The sequence below is a fragment of the Lipophrys pholis genome (genome assembly GCF_963383615.2).
Source record: "Lipophrys pholis genome assembly, chromosome: 2".
In the NCBI taxonomy this organism is placed as follows: domain Eukaryota; kingdom Metazoa; phylum Chordata; class Actinopteri; order Blenniiformes; family Blenniidae; genus Lipophrys; species Lipophrys pholis.
The window spans coordinates 10172067-10192983 of NC_137636.1; the positions used below are offsets into that span (position 1 = coordinate 10172067).

Consider the following 20917-nt stretch of genomic DNA (forward strand, 5'->3'; position numbering starts at 1 on the left):
TAACACGTATGGTGTGGTATGAGGCGATAAACCATGTTTTTAAAAGGGAATAAACCAATGCAATGTGTTAGAAAAGCAGAGTTCCAGTCAGAATGATGATTCAGACAACAATGCCGGAAAGTTCTGCTTCGTCCGCTGCGGGTTTTTCCTGTCAAAACCACACTTTCAGCTAGAAATTGAAGATAGTGCCATGATTATTCAGCAGGGGATGAGGGTGCAGGTGGTCTTACAGCCTGGTCAACAGTAACCATTTGTTTTTGTTTCTTTTCGGTGATACAAACAGAACCATCTGTTGCTCAACACATTGCTACACGTGTGCTAAAGAGCTCAGCTCTTTTTCAACGATTCTTGGAAAACACTTAAGTTATTTGCAAATGATATTGCTATTAAAACTATGTCATCCAGCTTCCGGCTCGCTCAAGAGGCAAGCCAGCTTTCGTTTTGACTCACAAAGAACAAGAAAGAATTAAAAAAAAAAAAAAAAAAAAACAATACAAAAAGAAAAAAACAACCCTCAAACACATGCTCCTCTTGCAGACACAATAATACTGTATGGAAGAAAAGTTTTAGACAAAATTTCAAATGAGGCATTTACCTGTGGGCCCTCTCTTCTTGTCACCTCTTATTCTTTAATTTCGTTTTCCAAAATAGCTCAATGGGTGGCCCCCGGTGGGATGTGGCTTAATTTGAGGGCTCTTTGATATCTCACGGTTGTTAATTAAAGTCACTTTCTGTGCATGTGTGACAGATCAGGGTGACTCTCGGGGGCAGAGACGGGAGGACAGGAATGCGATTTGATGCTGTTGTGTTTGCTCAGAGCCTCGTCAAAGTCGAGCTGCTGGTCGTTGACGGTGATGTCCATGCAGCCGTGGTAAAAGGCGGTCACAGGGTGGGCAGGTAACTGCACGCTGTCTGAAAAAGTGAGAGAGAGAATGACAAAAATAACACATTTTGTAAACCAAGAAGGACGAGGAAAGCCATTTTGAATTGCTTCACCGTGGAAAAACTGTCTTGGCCATTATACAGAAAACAAAAAGCAGTGGCAAAACTATGCTCCTCGTCTCCAGTCTGTAGCCCCTAGTATATTGACAAATAAGATTTTTCTCAGTACTTTCAGAATTGACTAACCAGGTATTCCACCAATATATGTGCTGATGGGATTCTCCATGGTGGTATTGAGGCGAGCCAGGGCCTGCCGCAGAGTGTCAGACGTCACGTATATAACAGTGGAAATGTTGCCCGTGATCTGGATTTCTTTGGGCGTCACGCTCAGATGCACCGTCATCCGGTCGGGGTAACACAGCATCAGGGAATCCAGTGTCACCACAGACACACCATCCAGGAACACTTGCAAATTCTGGACAATGAAGGGTAGATACATTGTGAGGTTTAAAGGCGTAATATCATCATCAAGCCCATTTCCAGCACAAACGTGAATGCACTCACAGCTTCTTCTTCTCCCGTTGTTATGACAGAAACTGACAGTGGGACGGTGTCGTTTTGTACAAGAGCAAAGAGGACCCCCGTGCTGCTGGATGGCCGTATACTCATCTTCACATCCACCTTCCAGCTCCCCGAATCACCTGATTACATGCACACACACATTGTTTCATCTCATGTTAAAAAAAAAGGCTCACATTCACAAAGGGCATCTCCAAGGTTTTCCACCTGATTTCAAGACAGAAACTATAGAAAAGAGCATCAGTGAAAATATTCATTGCCATCATTGCTATTTGTAAAGAACAGGACAAATTAAAAGATTATACTGTCCTCTGCATTTATACAAGCGGCAGTGAATACATATTTTGTTTTAGCTCTGTTTTCTGTCTCCACCTAAAGGAGAAACCTTGCTGTTTCAGCCGGTTAATGGTCAAACAAACACATTTCTAATATTACCTGCAACTGCCAATCATCACAATAAACTCTCATTTTGACGCTTGCAATGTTAAAACGTTCTTACTTCTTTAAGGGGAATGTTATAACCTTCTTACTTTTTGATCAGGGAAACTTAACTGTTTAAAAGTGTTTATTCTTACAAAGTAGTATCCTGCCTTTGAATTTTGTGTCTGCATGGAGGCATGTCACATAGTAGTGACTCAGTCAAGACTCGAAATCCTACAAAAAGCCTTACATACTCTCAAAATCACCTTTCAAGATCATCCTTATACCTAAAATATGCATACTCTGTTACAAACAACTGTGCACCTGCTCATTCCTGAAATTATTTCAATAGTGAGGAATGAGGAAATAATTTGTGCCCCTTCATTCCAATCAGCTGAATCATACATTACACGCTCAAGATGCCAAAATAAAAAAGACATGTCAGTATGATCTTTGTCCACCGGTGCAATCTTGATACCAAAGTATCGATTCTCATGACAACTCCGCTCCATGATCATTCGTAAATACAACTAATTTCAGGAGAACATCTTTGGGAGGAGTGTGGTATGAACGTGAAGCTGGCAAATGTGGAGAAATGACGCGGTGATTCATATCAACATTTCAAGCTATATCTTAAAGGAACTTTTCAAACGTGTGAAATAAGGGGATCATTTTACAGAATGTATGTCCTGTTTCAAATTACTACATAAAGCATGTATTTGTACCAAACCTAACCATGATAGTTTGGACTTATGCTCCCTGTTCCTATGTTTCCTCCATCTGTTAACACTCATCTCAGCTTTTAAGGAAACAGAGCATCCTGCGACCTGCATTACACTCATTCCTTTAAGCATTAAGGATGGATCTAACGCAGGCGCCAAATTCTTCCCACAGGGATCAATAAAGTATGACTTAACTTACTCACTGTAGTCTATGTTGAATTGGGCCAGGCCCTCCCCGGAGAAGAAAGATCCTCGCTCCACGTACACAAAGCAGTGCTTGCTCTTCTTCTCATGGATGACCTCCTTCACTCCAGATGTCCCCTGGTTCATCAAATTCCAGCCGCGGATGCAACCGTCGAGTCGAGGGTTGATCTGACAGATGGAAGGAGAGCAGCAGCAACATGGATCTGTGGTCGCTACCACGGTGTAATACAGTCCTACACATCGATTTGGCACGTCTGCATGTTTCATCGGGTGTTTGTGAAAACCTCTGGATGACTAACTTACAGGTTTAATGACGTTGTCAGTACGGTTAGGAAGACCAGCGATATAGACTTTGGTCTCCAGTTTGCCATTAATGGAAGTGAAGAGACTCTCGGGGCTGTTGATGCTCATCACAGCCTCCTTGCTGATTTTCACGCTGATGCTGCTCTCCAACTCGTCCACAGAGATCTGCAAGATACACAACAGCTTCACAGCATTTTCTCAGGAAAAGCTTGTTTTATAATACCACTGTACTTGACCCATTTATGGCGAACTAATGCAATTCATATCAATCTCGTTATCGATTAGCACTAAAGCAGCCACCATGCTGGACAAAGTGGATAATTTCAAGCAGGGAATGATTGGATTAAAGCACTTTCTTACCACGTGCCACTGCCCATCATTGATGGCTTTTCCTCCACTGGTCACCTTGAATGTGTGCTGGTTTTTGAACTGGACCTCAATGCGGCCGCCTCTCAGCCCCAACATGAACCATGAGTCCTGCGAGGACTCTGCGTACAGAACAACTCCCTCCGGGTCAAATGTCCGGAAGTCGAACTCAGCTGCAAACCTACAAGGAAGCAGATATAAGTCGTTAGATTGTGACCTTACCCCCCCCCCATATAAAGACCTTCGTCTCTTTATTTCCTATACTCGGCACAAAAGGAAAACAACTTCATAATCTTGACATTTCTTTCATGTACTGCTCTTAACAGTAGAAAACCAAAAACTCAGATTTTTTTCACACTTGTTTTATGTCACAGTAGGAAAAAAAAAGCATTTCTAGATCTGACCTATAAATTCTGGGGTACATTTTTATTGAGATGTGAACAATTCTTGTCTGATTAATAGAAGTGTTAGGGTTATTCAAAGGGAAATGCATTGTTAATGGAATGGTAAAGAAATTGATATTTATTGTTCCTATCTTCAACTGATGCATTTCTGAAGATTATTCCTAACGAGTCTCAAACTTGCCTCAGAATAAAGAGAAAACCATACAGTTTTAGCATTCTACAAAATTGTGTTTTAAACTACTGAGATAAATCCTTTAACTTTTATGCACTCTTGGAATGAGAGAATGTTCCTCGTTTTCTGGTAACATACACCAATTTACGATACATCTTGATCTTAATCAATGAAATGAAAGAAACAAGTAAGATATAGTTGATGAAATGGAGTAAAACTTAGGATTCTCACAAAAGTTTAATACTCTTTTAAAAGCTGATAGAGGATGTAGAAACTTGTGTCATAAACTATTTTGTCCCATGTCTGTTTTGGAAACCTCTCAGGGGATTTAGTTCAAAGTAGATGCTCAGGTGTCAGTTCACACATTACAGAAGTTTGTGAAGCAACATTACATTTATAAATGTGTACATGTGCGATAAACACTCACTTGGTGTTCTCTGGCAGCCGGAAGCGCAGATATATGACAGGAAGTCCTGCAAACTGCTCCCCCAGGTAAAGCATCTCAGGGTGTTTGAAGTCATGGAGGTCTACGCAAACGGGGATCTTCTCGCAGTTTCGCTCATTTGCTGCCAGACGAAATCCCCGACGACCATCACAGTGGCACGTGTAACTCCCAACCGTGTTTAGACAAATGTCGTCACACACGCTGGACTCACACTCGTCCACATCTGGAACAACAAGCAAAAAAAAAAATAGGAGGATTATAACATCTAAATGTTGTTTTAGCAGTATAATTGAGGGCAGAAACATCGAAGAAATCTCACCATTGCAGGTCCTGGAAGTAAAATTATATTTAAATCCCAGAGGACATTGGCATTCATACATGCCGGGCGTGTTGACACACTTGGCTGGTTCTTCACAGATGCTGGGGTATAGCAGGCATTCGTTAATATCTGGAAAGTATCAAGTCAGAGATTTGTATATTATTATGGATATTACAAACATAAACTAAGCCCTAATTATATGAACAGAAGTGTACCCTTGATACATGCATAAAAGATGACTGAAGCTCTGGTTTTCTTTGTGACTGCAGGAAGTGTGCATTAGCACAGCGCCCACTGCATGTCAGGAGACTCAGCAACTATGAGCTGCTGAGCTTAGCGGTTTTCATAAAAGTCGATATCTAACATTTACAGAGCTACAAAGGAAAAGACGTTTGTCCATTTAAATCCATTATTTAAACATATTTTCCTGATAAAATCAAGGAAATTATGAATTTTTTTAATTGTTTTTGCAACAGTTTTTGACACGGATTTGTCCCAAAATTAATAATTTCACTTAAATTTATAATAATCAACAGGCTAATTGTAAATAAAAATGATCAAAAGCCACCTTGAGTTCTTTACTGGTAAACAAGATCATTAATTGGGACACTATTAGTAAACTCCAAACAATTAAAATTCATCATATCGTCTCAAAAACTACACCCAAATCTACAACTTGCTTAATGGTGACACGTTTTGTTTGTCCAGCGCCTCCTCAACGTTGCATAAATGTCAACATTTACCAACTGAAACATGAGAAATCCATGAATGGGGCTTATCTTTTCCAGGCTTCTCTACAACCTTCAGTTCCAACCTCTGAATCTACAAACCCCATTAGAAAAGAAGGACGCAGATAGATCAAGCTGATTCAATCCATGTTGGTGAAGACTTTGTACTCAGCAAGTATTGGACCCACTCAAAAATAAACAGTGAATGAACCAACCGCTCACAGTAAATTAAACAGGACGATATTCTGAGGTGAGACAACGACCATCTGATAGTAATGAAAGAGTCAAACAACTCTGGGATATATAACTGTTTGTATGTTTACATCAAAACGGATGGACCATAAAGGACCTTTAAATGTTAAAAGCTTTCTACAGATGGTTATATAAGGGGTCATCTCAGGTCAGCTTTACAAATAACAAATGGTGTGGGCCCTGAGGGCAGCAGCTGCGGAACAGAGCTTTTGTTTTGAGGTTCTTAGGGTTCCATTATCCATATGAATAAATAAAAAGGGAGTTAGAAGAAAGAATAATATCTAGTGTGTTTGTTCAGCTGCTTTACAAAACTCCGTAGGAAATGTGCTTCTTCCATAGGGACTGAGAAACAGCTGAGTGTCTTTATATATGGGTCACGAGCCAATAAACGCACAGACAGACACATACACACACACACACACACTAAGTGAAAATAAATTGAGTTCAATCCTAAATGACTCATGAATAAATTGTATCACTCTAAGTAACTGTAAAAAAAATAAAAAAAATAATAATTAAAACATAGAGTCTTACCCACGCAGTTAATGTTGTCATTGAGGAAGTAGCCATCTTCACACAAGCAGTGGAAAGTACCGGGTAGGTTGTTACATTTTTGATTACATCCTGCGGGAAATTCAGGATCTCTGCATTCGTCGATGTCTGCCCGGTAAGACACACAGCAAATGTGCATTAGCAACAGGTTTGATCTCTTCAAAAGGTTTAAAGTTTGGGATAAACATGTAAAGCGTGACACGTGGGATCTCACCATCCTCACAGCGCTGCCCCTTCCAGCCAGGCTTACATACGCATGTGAATGAGGCTTGGCCATCCAAGCAGCGCTCGGAGCCCTCCCTGTAGCACGGGTATGGCGTGCACTGGTTACTGATCTCTGAATTTATACACACACAGATACAGAGGATGTTGGAATAAAAGCATTTTACAAATAAGCTACACACACATGAATCCGCAAACACTGCCTTCAACAAAAAACAAAAACAAAACAAAAAAACAACCTCTCACCATTCACACAGGTCCGAAGATCAGATGGGATGGCGGAGTCGGAGTTCTGGATGTTGATGCCAACGCGGTGCGAACCCAGACACGCTGCAAAGAAGAGTGTGCTTTGAGAATATGAACGGGCTGAAACAAAAATGATATCAATACATATTGAGAAACACAATAAGCTTCATGAACTTACCAACATACTTTGGATAGAAGTACTCCTAGGAAAAGACACAACACACCGTCAAGAACCAAAAATAAAAAGTGCATCCGCCTGCTAAGAACAGAATGCATGTTCACTTTTCAATTAAAAGAATTGTTGCAACACACAAAATTATTCAAATTGTCAATCTAAAATTGAGCTTCAACTCTGGTCAAACATTGTTTTTACCACTTTGGCTATTTTAGCCACAAAGGATTCCATCTCTTGTGTTTGATTGGACTTTTAACACTTTGGTTTCCTGCATTTTACAAATGCACGATTTGAAGATGGCCTGACGGTTGAGGCTAGGACACAGCTGGGGCATGGCTCTCACCGTCTCCGGATGGTTCTCAAAGATCTCCCTGGCTTCCTCCTTGTTGCACAGCTCCTCGATGCACTCCCTCTCCAAGTTGCCCTTCTTGCTCTCCTCAAACAGAGAGTTGGCTCTCCTGTGCCTGCTGAGGAACTGGGAGGCTGTGTTCTGGTTCAGGACTAGGACAGACACAGGGTGAAGTTATTGATTGCATTTAAGACTGAACAAACCCCTCTGCTGTGCAGGTCACCATGAATGTATAATACAACCAGGCACATGCAGCCACATCACTCTAAAACATGACTGATCCCTGCAGGAATTTAACTCCTCTCTTTCCTCATGACAGATGGCTCATGTGGCCGCTGCCTGCATGGACCAACCTCACAACTCTTCTATAATTTGGCCTTAAAAAAAAAAAAAAAAAAAAAAAAAAGGCTCATTGCGAAACCTTTATTTCCCAGAAATCACTATTAGTCGTAATAACAAGTTTGTCCCAGCATTGCCTGTCTGTGTAGAAAGGAGTCATGACCCCCTTCTCACGAATGTTCAAAGTGACAAAATGAAATTTAAAAAAAGTATTGAAAACTATTCCAACTCGTCATATCCACGTTGGAAAGATGTCCGCTTCAAACTGGGGCACTGACACCAAATAGCCTGGAAAATAGCTTTTTTTTTCTCCCCCTTTTTCTTTCCCCCGTGAATTGCTTCAGCTGCTCAACACGTAAACCGCAAAAGCCCCAAACATACTTACATCGATAAGCATCGACGAGCGTCACCAGTAATACGAGACAAGCCGAGAGTTCCCCAAGAGCCCGCTTCTTTCTCCACATAGTCGAGCCGTTCTTCCTCCTTTAAGGCCACGGCTTGGCTCTGAGCAGGAGCTGGCTGAGCGCTGGAGCAAGAAAAAAAAAACTTTATTCTTCCCGAAAGTGTTTTCGTAGGGAGGCAGAGAGGGGGAGCGCAGCGCAGAGGGAGCCTTGCCAGGAGAGAGAGCGGAGCAGAGGGGGAGGCAGGCAGCTAGGGAGCGCTGCTGACACACTCATGTAGTCTGCCGCCATTGTTTACTCAGCGAGCACCGGGGGTGGTGATGATGCTGCCCGCCCGGCGGGGGGGATAATAAACAGTACAAACCGCCCCGGGAGGTCCGCTGGCTCCACGCAGGACTCTCACACACACACGTTAATGGATTTATTTCAAAAATGTTTCCCATTGATATGTTAGAAAATTGCCGAAGAGTGACCCAGTAACGGCTGTCGTTTTCAATTTGACGTTGATGACATCTGTTGCTAGGTAACCGAAAAAAAAGAGTTGCTTTTGAATAAATGTAGGAAAAAAAAAGTAATTTGTTGGATATGTGATACTTTTTTTTTTAAAAGTAAACACGTTTATAATTATTCTAGATTATTATTTGAAAATGTCCAGAGTGTCAAACATAAGGCCCGTTGGCCAAAATCGGCCCGCAAGAGGCTCCAATTCGGTCTGCCAAACCACCAAGCAAATGGAAATTTTTTTTTAAAGTAAACGTTGATTTATTAATTCATTAAACTCAAAGTTTGTGAAAACAATCATATTCCATTTTGGTTTAACATTTCACTGTGTATCATTAAAATGAGCTGTATGTTGAGGTTGTTGTCACGTTCCATGGGAATTATTTGGTTTTGTAAAATTATAGACATCTTCGTCGTGTATCCTCTCCGCACCACAACTAATGAAAACTTTAGTTGAAATTTGAAATTTTTGATGGCACTATTTTACTGGTCCGGCTGACTCGAGAAGAAATCGGACTCTATGTGGCCCCTAAGTGTTTTTGATACCCCTGATAAATGTCGTTGACTAAACTGACTGAAGAATCAGCTATATAAGTGGCTTGCAGGACACATTCAATCCTCATTCCCATTCTGTGGCCAATGAGCCAATTTCAAAAGACAAATTATTGGTTTTTCAGGTTATTGAAAATACAGACCTTTTAACCACATATGAAACTCATTTCAGATCTAAAAGTTCTGTCATTACAGTATTTAAAAAATATATATATATTTCGATAAAATTAGCAGACATAATGTCCAAGTAACAATCGTCACAATTCGGGTGAAATGTTATCTGCAATATCAATCTGACTTTTGTGGTCTTTTGTTTGTTGTTGTTTTTTCTGTTTTTTATTTTACATTGAGTCTTAACATCTGTCGAATTTGAGTTGTATGAGGAATGTCTAACCTATACATGAGCCAAAACCTACAACAATTAGCATAAATACTGAATCTGACTTGGCAGTACATGTTCAAGCGTGCCCTTTTTCATTTCCATGCCATGGTTAGTGTTCTTATTTAATATTTTTACAGCAATGTAGGTAAATCCAAGTGAAAACACAGCAGTGACTTCTACCTTAAAAATCCCCAAAACAGCCTGGACTCACTTATCAGTTACTTTTACAATGGTAAATTGTTCACTTTAAACAGAGCGGGGACAGCTGTTTTTCCTTATGTTATCAAATTGTGTGGTTGAAGATTTTTTTCAATCTGAAATTATTTTAATAACAAAATGCAGTATCTTTCCAAGTCCCACAAGGTGAGATGGGTTAATGTGGCTCAGCTTATGGCTGGTTTTGCTCCAGGTGGGTGAGCTCGTTGTACGGTCTAAAGCGAAACACATTTTCAATATATTGTGGCGGCGCAAAGAAAAGTTCTGAGGAGATATAGGACAGGGGCAGAGCTCTGCAAAGTACTAACACAAACAGTTACTGTGTTAATCTCTGCAACCGCTTGTTTAACTTTTATTGTGCAAAACCGCTTGATGCTGTGGTGTTTGTGACAGTCCTGTAATACTATTCTCTCAAATGACAGATTTTGCACAACTACAAGCTATGTCTCTAAAAATATACTAAATGAGGCTGTGCATGAGAGCTTAAAAAATAAGACACAGACACCATGTTCGCATTAATATTGGTTTCATTTAGTTATTCAGGGAAAAAAAAGACATCACATTTTCACCATTCATTCAACTGTTTTATGTACACATTTAACAGGCTTATTTTAATACTTTTAAAATATTTGTACAAAATACACTGTTCTCCCTTTATAATATGAGTTTATCTGAAGAGGCATTTTTCTGCAAAAAGGTCAGCACATCTGCATTGTTAATTTGTGATAATTTGACAGGCTTATTGAGAACTTTGTAATATTATTGCATGCTGAAACACCATTATTGCATAAGTCATTCCTTTGAGGGCTTGGGGGGCTGGGGAGGTTGCCATTACTGTAACTAACATCCCTGCACCAAGTCAGCAGATATTTCTGGGAAGGATTTTTTTCTTTTAAGTCGAAAATGATAATAAATATGCACTTCATAAACCTGAGGAGAGTTAGTAACTGATGGAAACAAACACTCGCCAAAGTTCATAGGTTAAAGCAATGCTGCTGTCCTAAGGATTTTTTTTTTTTCAATGTTGTTCCTTGAAATAAAACATTTGGGGAGAATATATTGGCAAATGCTTCTCAAAAAAGAGACAGTGGTTCTATACAAGAGGAAAGAAGGGGACACACTACATCAGGCCAGAGTAGAGTAACAGTGTCCTCAGGATAATTACAGGCAGTGATTGTTCAACATGTTCGAATGCAGTCAGGGCAACTGAAGGGCTGCTGTTGTTGTTGTTGTTCCTTTCTTTTTTCATAGGTTCAGGGTCGTAGGTCCTAACTGGAGTTACTGGAGCCATGAGTGAATATTTATAGTGACCCCTAGTGGCTGTGGCAAATATGACAACAGCAATGGTGAGAGGCCAAAGGTGAAGGTGACAATATTTTTGAATGTAAGAAGATATTGAGGTTATGACTGTTATCCAGCAGACCAGGAGGAGTAAGAATATGTAAATAGCTATGTACAAATGTGAAGCAGCACATTTTTCATAACTTTGTTATTACAGGCTAAAGTATAAGACATTCCTGAATTTAATCACACAGCAACTGTGTGACAATATTAGATATATTTTTGTTACTATTGTGACAAATAAGTAAACTACATGATTAAACTTAACTTTCATCAAAGACCAATTGCATCATTATGTATTATTGACATGTTGGTGACAATCCAGTATGCTTTTGCAGTTCGTGCACAATGCCATGCAGGTTGGTGATAACAAGCAATGAGGTAGAGTTGGGACCTACTCCCCAATATCAATGGGACTGATAAGAACTTACAACAGCCATTTAAGTGAACCGACAGCATTCGAAGCGGGTGGATTAATCAAACAAGAGACACTCTGCCTTTCCTGACCTGTAACACTGGGTTCAATCAATTGGCAATACAACCCATTATGTCAGTCACACACGTTGGTGCTGACACAGACACACACGCACACACACACATTACACAAGTCCGCGCAGTCATTCAGCTCACATACACAGCAAGAGTTCTGTATGACAAGACACAGATAGAAAACAGAGTCAAAATTGTTGACAACCTTCCTTACAGTTTGTAGATCAACATATTCGACAAAGAAAAATATGTCACTGGAATAATTGCTCAACTGTTTTTTTTTTTTTAAACAGGTATTGAGATATAAAAAAAAACAAAAACATATCTAAACAATGATATTTTTTTTTTCGTTTTTCAAAAAGTGAATTATAGAAAAGTGATGACTGGCACTGTTTGGGATCCTGTGATCACGGGAACACCCATGAGGCTACATAAACATGTACTTAGGTTTTGGAAAATACAAAATTTGCATGTGGTCTGTGATCACCTGCAGAGGCTACTGTCTGTATGACTACAACTATACTTCACATGCACTGGTTTGGCGAGTTGGAGCACTAAAGAAAACGAATGTCAATGAGAATGGTTGCCTTTGGAAAGCATGAAACAACAAAACACAACTGGTCAACAACAACAAGTCCTGTACCTTCAACAGATCGAGGCGCTGTCGTGCAGGATTCACAGCAGACAGCTTCCCAGAGGAATGCATATAAATAAGTTTTGAACTACATGATGGTGGGTGGGAGGTTTGGAGGAGGGGCAGCTTTTTCAAAGTGAGAAAGAGCTCACGCACAGACAAAGAGAACCACGTTATTAGGCAGCCAACAGGCCAACACAATCAGTCACACGCTATCCGTTTCACAACTATACTTGAGACAAGACTGGTTAAAATGTTAGTATCGGGATTAATTAGAAGCGAAGCTTAAAAAAAATAAAATAATAAAATATCCTCTTCAATGAGCTTTGTTAATACATAGTCTCAGCTTTGTGCTAACCAGAGAACTAGTTTGCCTTTACCTACTAACACAGAGTGAAGCAAGTACATGCTGTTGAGGGTACGTTGAACACAGTTAAAACCATTTACTGGAAAATTCTTCAACCATGAATGTCTGTGCATGTTAAACTGAGGTCAATCGTCTGCAAGCAAAATGTGGTCCAGACGTATAGAGGCCAGAAGGACACAGATGTAATGCCTATACAGTCTTATGTAATCCATGCAGCTGTTTTATAATCTACACAGCTGTTCTGCCATAAGGCCTTTTGTTAGTGATGCCCATCATGTTGACTTTCCCATGCAGCCAAAGGCATGTTATCCTGAACTGTAAATCCCTAATCTGCCCTTTTCATACCAATAGGACTTTTTCTTAAACTTAATATAACGCAGAACAGAAGACCACATGTCAGTGTGACTTCAGAAATGAGCATAGCGTTAAGTATACACAGTTCTGATGAATCTGTCAAATCCCAGAGGCAGATCATGAGGCTGAACGCCTATATTGACTTGTCTTTGATACGGAAAGTACTCAAGGGGCAGCTATGTGTAAACTGAAAGTACATTTTCACAGGGTAATTATCTCATAAGTTACTTCTTTAGTGGAACTCAAACTGATTTGTTCGTGGAAGGTGAATAGGCTCGAGATGTTGCGTCTCTCTTTAAAGGTCCCTGTTTTGTATTTTTTGCTTACGTGCGTTTTTGACATCCATAACTCTACGGCTTTGTGGTTTTAAGTACCAAGAACTATATGAATATTAAATTGACATTGGCATCTTTTTTTCCCTCATATGGCAATCTTAGTGAGCACACACAAGTCAAGGATCTTTTATCTCTATAGATGTAAAATTTTATCATGTTTTTCCTGCAAAAAAAGAATGGACTTTGTGCCTTAATGTCAGTGGACTGATGGCACACAAGTGTCATTGTGACACCACAAAGTCACATAAAACCAAACATGTTTACAGACACAGGTGATGGAAAATGGGCTGTGTGTGTGTCTCTATAGATAATTTTGATACTTTCACTGTTTGTATAACAAGTAGTTCTTGATCTGTAAGAAAATAATAATTGAAAAGATTTCTTTTTCCAATATGGGACCTTTACAGAGATACAGCAGTTTGGATTTAATTGATCCTGTCTAGCCAACATACCGTCACACAGCATGCAAAAACTCTCTGTAAGCAGGTTAAAAAATAATAAAATAAAAAGTCTTGGTGGCACAGAATCCAACCACAACTGAACATGGCTTTGAATTATAAACGGAGATTTCGACCTATAGATCTTAGCACGCTGTTACAGATTTTAAAAAATGAGGAGTAAAATTGTGCGTGGGGTGATTTTTGATAGCTAATAAGCTGCTCTGGGCTGTGCTTGGTCCCGACAATCCCTTCTTGTGTTTCCTTCACAGCCTTCCTGAGGAGGTTGGGGGCAAAGCTAAAACATTAAAAAGGTACATGGGGACAACACCACCCAAAGAGGATTTAAATTACCATCCCTCCTTCCTTCTCGCGTTTGGTCTGTAAGACATGAAATACAACGGAACATCTCAACAATCATTAAAACAACCAAGTACAAATCAAACAGGTAAAAGAAGCTTTTTGAAAGTGTGCTGCGAGGCTTGTTCATCCATTGATTTGGAGGCGATTAAAGTGCGTGTCGGTCACTGTCAAAACTGTCCAGTGAAAACGTTTGTTCTCTCGTCACACCACAGAAAGGAGGCCTAAGCAGATGTACGGTGTGATTATCTCTTCATTCATGGCCTTCCTTTCCTCCTCAACTGTTCCTTTTTTCTTGCTTTGCTTTTCTTGCTTTTTCTTGATCTGAGGTCTGTTCCTCCAAAGTTGGAGCGATGCAACTTTGAGAAACTGCAGAGAAAAAAATAAATTCCATGCCAACAGATCCCTCAAGTCTGTCCGTGAGTGATAAAAACAGTTGTTTTCCTAAATCAGGTGATATTTGTTACCAAAACAGCAGCTTTGCTTCCAGAAACATCTTCGAAAAGTGTCTTTGCTCGAACAAACTGAGTTGGAAACAAGTGAAGAAAATCCCACCTGAAATCTTACTTTGGAAAACTGAAGATTCAAAACTCAACATAGGACACAGAGCTCGGTAAAGTTGGATCTTTCTGCAGTCAAGAAAAAAATATGCTGGTTCTGGGGCATCATAGAAACAGTACACCAGGCCTTGGCTAGATGGAGTAGGTGGAGCTCTCAGACTGCTGGCGTATGTAGCACTGAAAACTCTTGTCTCCAATGGGATGCTCTCTGAGGACACAAAGAGACAGAGATGGTTTTTATTTGTTGATATCAGAGGCATAAGAAGCCAAAATATAAGAACAAAAGACTTAACTAAATTAAAGACATAGTTGAAATGTGCCTAAATTCAATAATGAGTTGATAACTGTGGATTGTACAATTCCACCACCTGCTGGCCTGAATATGAAGTCGCACTTGTCCGGGACTAAAACCTCTATTGCTCATTCGAATCAGACATGAATTTATGAAGCACATACTGGCTGCCAAGCTTTGTCTTCTTGAACTTGTCCCGTTTGTACTTGGTGTGCTGCTGCTCTAAAGTCTGCACGGCCGAAACGATCAGCTTCAGAGTCTTGTAGGTCTCCTGGGGATCATCGATGACAAAGCTGGAGTACTCCTCTTGTTCAGGCCCGTCGTACACAGACTTGCTGCCACAGGCCTCTGCAGACGAATTTGAAAAGAATATCGTCAGAATAAAAGAAGAAGTCAAATTAAAATATTTTGTAAAAAATTTGCAAAAGTTGCTGTCAGTGTCCGACCTTGCATCTTGATGAGCTTGTTCATATATGTGCTAAACAGGGAATAAATCCTTTCAGTCTCTCTGTCTCCATCCACGTCCAGCTGGATGTTTGCGGGGAGACCACTGAAAACAGAGGCACACAGCAGATGAGAAAAGGAGACGGATTAAACTGAGGGAATACCAATCGAATGCAGGATGGATCTGAAAGTTGACGTACCCGGTGCAGGGCGTGCACCCGGAGGCGGTGTCTGCCGACATCTTGCAGCAGAGCCAGTGTCCGTTGAGGTAGGCAGAAGGATGGTAGGTGCTCAGGCGTTTGCGGTTGCATTGGCTGACTTTGGTCAGGATGTCGATCCAGTCACGTGCCTCCACACAGTTGTTGGCCTGGATGTAGAGTGCACGCTCTGGCTGAATGACCTGGAACATCTGGTAGAAAGGAAAATGGGAAAGAAAAAAAAAAAATGGAAGAACATAAATAATTGTTGGAGAGTTTTGAGTCAAACAATGAACCTTGTGAATATTTTATATGGGTCACTGTGTGGGCTCCTTACATTTTTCATCTTGAAAGACTCCTCCTCCAGCCTCTCCACAGCCAGGATGTTCTCGATGGGAATACTGCACAGAGCTCCCTCGCCTTGAAGCAAGAGAACATACATAAAATAAAAATAAAATAAAAAAATGGAAAAAAGGACTAGTGGGAAGAATGACTATTACCATATTGGTCAGAATAAAAAAAGCAACCCACAACCCCTTGCACAAGGCTCATATTTTGAAAAATCTTTAGCAGAACAAATCTTGTATGAGGTATTAAAAACAAATGGGATCAAATGGTTGTAATTAACATTTCTGAATAAAGGTAGTCAGGCAGGGAGGCATGCATGCATGGTTGCAGATATATTGGCTTGCAAGTTTAACAGTGCAGCTTTGCAGAACGTCTCAGCTTTACATACAGAATACAGTCTTCAGTGTCAGCCTATTCTTCACATAAATCTAATCATTTCTCATGAAGCCTCACTTTTTCAGACCTACTTCCAGGGAAAAATAGCCTGTCTCATGATCGGACCAGTGCGATACATTAGAGAGATTTGCCATGACATGACTCAGTATATAGCAGATCCTGCTACGTGCATTCCCCTAGATTTATAGGGTTTCGTCGTTGCAGGTTTAACATAATAGTAACGTGACTCCAAGGCAAATTTTCCACTTAATTCGCTGGAATTTCATTAACATTTTTTGTGAAATATATATATATATATATATTCATATATTTTAGGTTACTTCTTGTTGTTTTTTTTCCCGTTCTTGTGTGTTAGCATTGTACATACTCTTGACTTGAATCTGCTTATGCACTTGTTTGTGAACATATTGCCTGCTCAGTAACTTCACCTATGTCACGTGCTGGATGATGAGCGTGCAGATTAAACGTACGCTCAGCAGATCCTGTTCTCGAATAGCCCCCCCCCTCCTATCAGTTCTCCAACACGTTATGTAGACATACAGAAAAGGAATCAATACATGTGAAGTCGCTGATCATACCTTTTGTTTTGTGGTAGGTAAACTCGTGGTTGGTGAGGCGAAACCATCTCTTCTTGAAGTTCTTCATTCCAAACCGGTTTCTCCCCTGTGCTCGCTTTATCATAAATCTGAAGGGAAATAATAAGAGACGTGATTCTCCTGAACCCCCTCGAACAAAAAGCTTGAATAGGTCAGGTTTGTTTCTCAGCCTAACTGGTTAGGAGTGCAAGTTTGGTGCTTTAAGTTTAAATACAATAAATAAATACAAAATATTTTAGTTTGTCCACTAATATTTAGCACTTACAACTTCATTCATATGCAAACGCATATTCTTTAATGCAATTAGAAATGTTCATGTAAAAACAAAAAAAACAAAAACAACACACTCATAGGTTTGTCTATGAGTCAATAAGGAGATGGGGCAGCTGATCAAAGGTACCAGTGTTTTTGCATATTTTCCACCCATTACCTAGAAATTGTGTGATTATCACTGTGGTGACCGTTGCCCAAATCAAAGCTCAGGATCTGACAAACTTCTCTTCAGCCTTGCAGACAGCCACTGCTTTCTGATTTGATTCAAATCAATGTGCACAATCCATATCATGCATAACACGTTGCACCGTAATGCAGTCCCGCTCATGAAGCAGGTATCTGTGCACTACAAAAAGCTCTGTGAGCATCGTCTACTTATTGTGCTTCGTTAATGAGGACACAAAATTAGAGCAGAACTGTATTGATCAATCTTTAAATCATTTAATATAAAAAGCTAAACCAAAAATTGGTTTAAGATTTTCAGTGTGCAAGTTTACTATCGTGAAAGCAAGTTCTATATCTAAAATGGTAATGAATCATATGAATCATACATATCATATGGTGGTGTTTACAAACAAACTGATGTCTGACTGAAATTAATCCAATCAATGGCTGCCTGTGACTCAGAACCAATATGTAGAAAGCTTGTTATGCTTTGTGACATGTGAGGTCAACACAATTTGTTGATAAAACATGTAAAATCACCGGTATGCTCCTTTAAAGGGGAGTACATGGCAGGATGTTCGGAGCTGCTTTGAGTGGTTTGAGGGCCAAAGGATCGAGAACAAAGAACCAGGGTTATGAACATCAAGGTTGAAACTTCATAGCTGGAACATTTTATTAAATTTTTTTTCGATATTATGGAGTTGGAGAGGGTGCTGGTTTCACATCTGGCACGAGCTGTGCAGGAAACGGTGTGGAAATGATGCGGGTCGCGGTGTGGGCAAGAAAGGGTATTAAAGGGTCAAGATGTGGGCAAATATGAGATTCCAGAAATGTTTGTACAGTAACCAACCCCTGCTGTCACTGTCACACCAAGCATGTCTGGCACAGCGAGGAGGCCCATCAGCACTAGTAGACCAAGGTAAGCAGGTTGGCACTTTACTTTATACCCTCACGGTCGCCGCATGCTTTAAATGCAGAGAGACGAACAATAAATCCACCATTCAGCGTCACACTTTGTGTCAGTGCTGCAGCAGCTCGCGAGCAGGAGGGATATAAAGTAAAGTGCAGCAGCATCTACAGCAGCGCATGAGGTCGGTGGGAGAGAAGATAGCCAGCTTGGTTCGGGAAGGTCACATTGCACACACAGGAAGTGGGGGCGGGGGGGTCACAAGGGCAAAGCCTTTACACAGAGAAGCTCTTACCTGCCCTTCGTGCCTTTTGACCCTTTCCCATCAACCCTCTTTATAGTGAGTTTTACACTCCTACGCCCGGTAGCAGAAATGAGAGAAAGGAGGGGGGATGGGGTATTGATAAATGAGGCGCCGGCACAACTACCGTTACCTGGAAACTGTGCTCTGCTTTATCGCCTCGTTAAATTCATACATCATCGAAAACAGCCGCACAAGAGCTGCAAGAGGCGGCTGCGTTTAAACACCTGAGAGGTAACTTTCCTGGAACGGTTCAGTTTGGAAACGGATCAGAACACAAGTTGTCCCTTGTATGATATTCAGTCAATTCAGGAAGGACTTTTATTTGTAGCTACATGGAAAGATTGATGCCACACACACATTTGTTAATGTGCACTGAGGCCACCGGTGCGAGCTGGTTTGTATTATTCAACATAAGGACTGCAAACAGGTCAAACATTTTTTTTGGTTTTTTTTAAAACTCTTAACTTCACCATACTTTCAAACAAATTTTGCAACCTTTCCAAATGAGATGACATTATCCTTATAACCTGATTCATAATACTTTGATTAATCTTTAAACTTTTTTTTTTCTTTCTTAGTTCCGAAGCGGCCCAAGACTTGATATACTTGAAAATAAATTCCAGCAAAACCTCAAACGTATGGACATTAATTTTTCACTTTTCACTTTCACCTTCTGGACACTACTGAACTGTTAACATGCTATTTTAAGGGCCCCTTGGTCCAGGATTAGCTCTTTTGTCCACAGAAATCTTTTTAGAGTTAGCTAAAAGAATTGATCACATTACAGGTCCAATTTACTTAATTCTTTGTTATCTGACACATCTACCTTTGCAGCAATTCTGCAAATAACTTTAGTCACATGCGAGACATTGCCTATGAGTCCTGAAGTATTTGTTTTTTGGAATTAAAGTCAGACGCTAAATGATCCGATGAGAACGGGGCATAAGTTAACCATTTCCTTTCCAACCTGAGGGTTCATACTCATGACTAAGGTTTGAGTGCTATCAGTCGTCTTTCAATCTCCTGCCTGGTCTGTTGTCTAAAGGTAGACGACGAAGAAGCCAGGACAACCTCAAAAAGCTGGAAACAAACAAACACTGAAGCTGAGACAGTAGCAGTCGAGTTATAAAGATCAATGTAATGGAAGCAGCCACAGGGGGACCGTTTAATCATAATCTCTGTGTAAGTGGTCGGTAGAGAGTGAGCTTCACTGCCAGATTTTGCATCTGTTTCTTTTCTACATGCATGAGTTCAACGTTAGGAAGACTCCTCACCCCTCTTTGAGCATGATGGGTGTTTCAATGCTCTTCTGATCCCATTTTCCAGATGTGGAGATCAGGTCCAGGAACTGTGGAGCAAAGAGGAAAAGATGCAATTTATCAAAATAATTGATTGTGAATGCAACTTTTGTTCACTTTACTGCATCATCCCCCTTCCAAAAAAAACCCTCCTTTGCCTCCACTTTCCCAGCTTCACAAAAGAGTATTTCATCGGGCAAACTGGCAAAGATTCACCGCATGTGAGAAGAAGAGAAATGGGACACTCACATTCTTCACAGCATCGGCATATTTCTGCTCATTGAAGTAGTCGTAAAACGCAGCCATGTAAGACTCTTTGAAATTGGCCTTGAAAGGAAAAAGGAAAAGTTTGGAAAGAAAGAGCAACAGAAAGAGAACAAAGATCAGCAAGTCACATATGTCAAGTCGAGGCTAAAGAATACTGACCAAAAAAAAAAAAAAAGCACTTTGAGGTCAGAAACTCACAGATTTAGATTTGGCCAGACTTCCCAGGGTCTGGATCGTCTTGGAAATGAGGGTGAGTGTTCGGGATGTGGCGGGATCCTGCAAACAGAGAAATAAGGTAAAAACAAAAATCCAACTTTGTGAGAAAAGCATTTTGATATCAAAATAAATCATCTTGGTCTACGTGAGATACTGTAAAGTTTAAAAGGAAAACAAAACGTTTAACAACTTTGAATGCAGAAATTAGGGAAATAAGAATCAAAAAGCAATTTAGAACAATTTAGAAATGAGAGCCGCTACACCACCGTGCAGCCAGTCAACAACTTTACCACAACGAAACAAAAAAGCCCATCTGATTTAAGTATCAGACTCACTGGATGGTGCGGTCGTAGATGGAACAGGTTCGGGGAGAGGATGGCCGGGGCGAAGAAACGTAAAAAGATAAAACTGCTCACTGCTGTGTATCGCACGTCTTGGTCGACTAGAAAAAAAAAGGGGAAAGAAAACAGAGAGACTTAAAATTCAAACTAAATAACAGAGAAAAACAGGTTCACTTTAGCTTTTATTTTCCTTTTTTTTGACGGAAGTTGCTCTACACGGCAATAAGTAAACTAAAATCTTACAGGGATTTTATAGTTCTGCAAT

The 20917-nt window shown here is 40.3% G+C and overlaps 2 protein-coding genes across 2 annotated transcripts in view; both read right to left on the reverse strand.

Moving 5' to 3' along the window:
- Positions 1–345: 345 nt before the first annotated feature.
- On the reverse strand, positions 346–8380 carry pros1 (protein S). Its single transcript, XM_080492376.1, has 14 exons — positions 8065–8380; positions 7335–7492; positions 6995–7019; positions 6817–6900; positions 6563–6685; positions 6331–6456; positions 4817–4945; positions 4480–4720; positions 3471–3657; positions 3111–3275; positions 2807–2975; positions 1447–1583; positions 1129–1357; positions 346–912 (listed from the first exon to the last, which is right to left on the reverse strand). The coding sequence occupies exons 1-14, from the start codon at positions 8141–8143 to the stop codon at positions 725–727; spliced, it is 2040 nt and encodes a 679-aa protein (XP_080348502.1). The 5' UTR covers positions 8144–8380; the 3' UTR covers positions 346–724.
- Positions 8381–10248: 1868 nt separating this feature from the next.
- The window catches only part of rasa3 (RAS p21 protein activator 3), a 40621-nt gene continuing 29952 nt past the window's right edge, over positions 10249–20917 (reverse strand). The window contains exons 15-24 of the mRNA XM_080490111.1: positions 20647–20753; positions 20294–20371; positions 20078–20155; positions 19805–19878; positions 16864–16970; positions 15879–15961; positions 15545–15753; positions 15347–15450; positions 15065–15248; positions 10249–14816 (exon numbers count right to left, since the gene is read on the reverse strand). Of these exons, the coding sequence (XP_080346237.1) occupies positions 14741–14816; positions 15065–15248; positions 15347–15450; positions 15545–15753; positions 15879–15961; positions 16864–16970; positions 19805–19878; positions 20078–20155; positions 20294–20371; positions 20647–20753 (1100 nt within the window). The 3' untranslated portion in view covers positions 10249–14740. The remainder of the gene's footprint in view (positions 14817–15064; positions 15249–15346; positions 15451–15544; positions 15754–15878; positions 15962–16863; positions 16971–19804; positions 19879–20077; positions 20156–20293; positions 20372–20646; positions 20754–20917) is intronic.

Bases quoted from the DNA above. Each gene is read 5' to 3' on its own strand.
- pros1 (XM_080492376.1), bottom strand. From the start codon at position 8,143: ATGTGGAGAAAGAAGCGGGCTCTTGGGGAACTCTCGGCTTGTCTCGTA. The intron at 1,584-2,806 runs GTGAGTAAGTTA...GCATGTAATCAG, and splicing joins CCAATTCAACATAGACTACA to GTGATTCGGGGAGCTGGAAG. The intron at 1,358-1,446 runs GTGAGTGCATTC...TTCATTGTCCAG, and splicing joins CAACGGGAGAAGAAGAAGCT to AATTTGCAAGTGTTCCTGGA.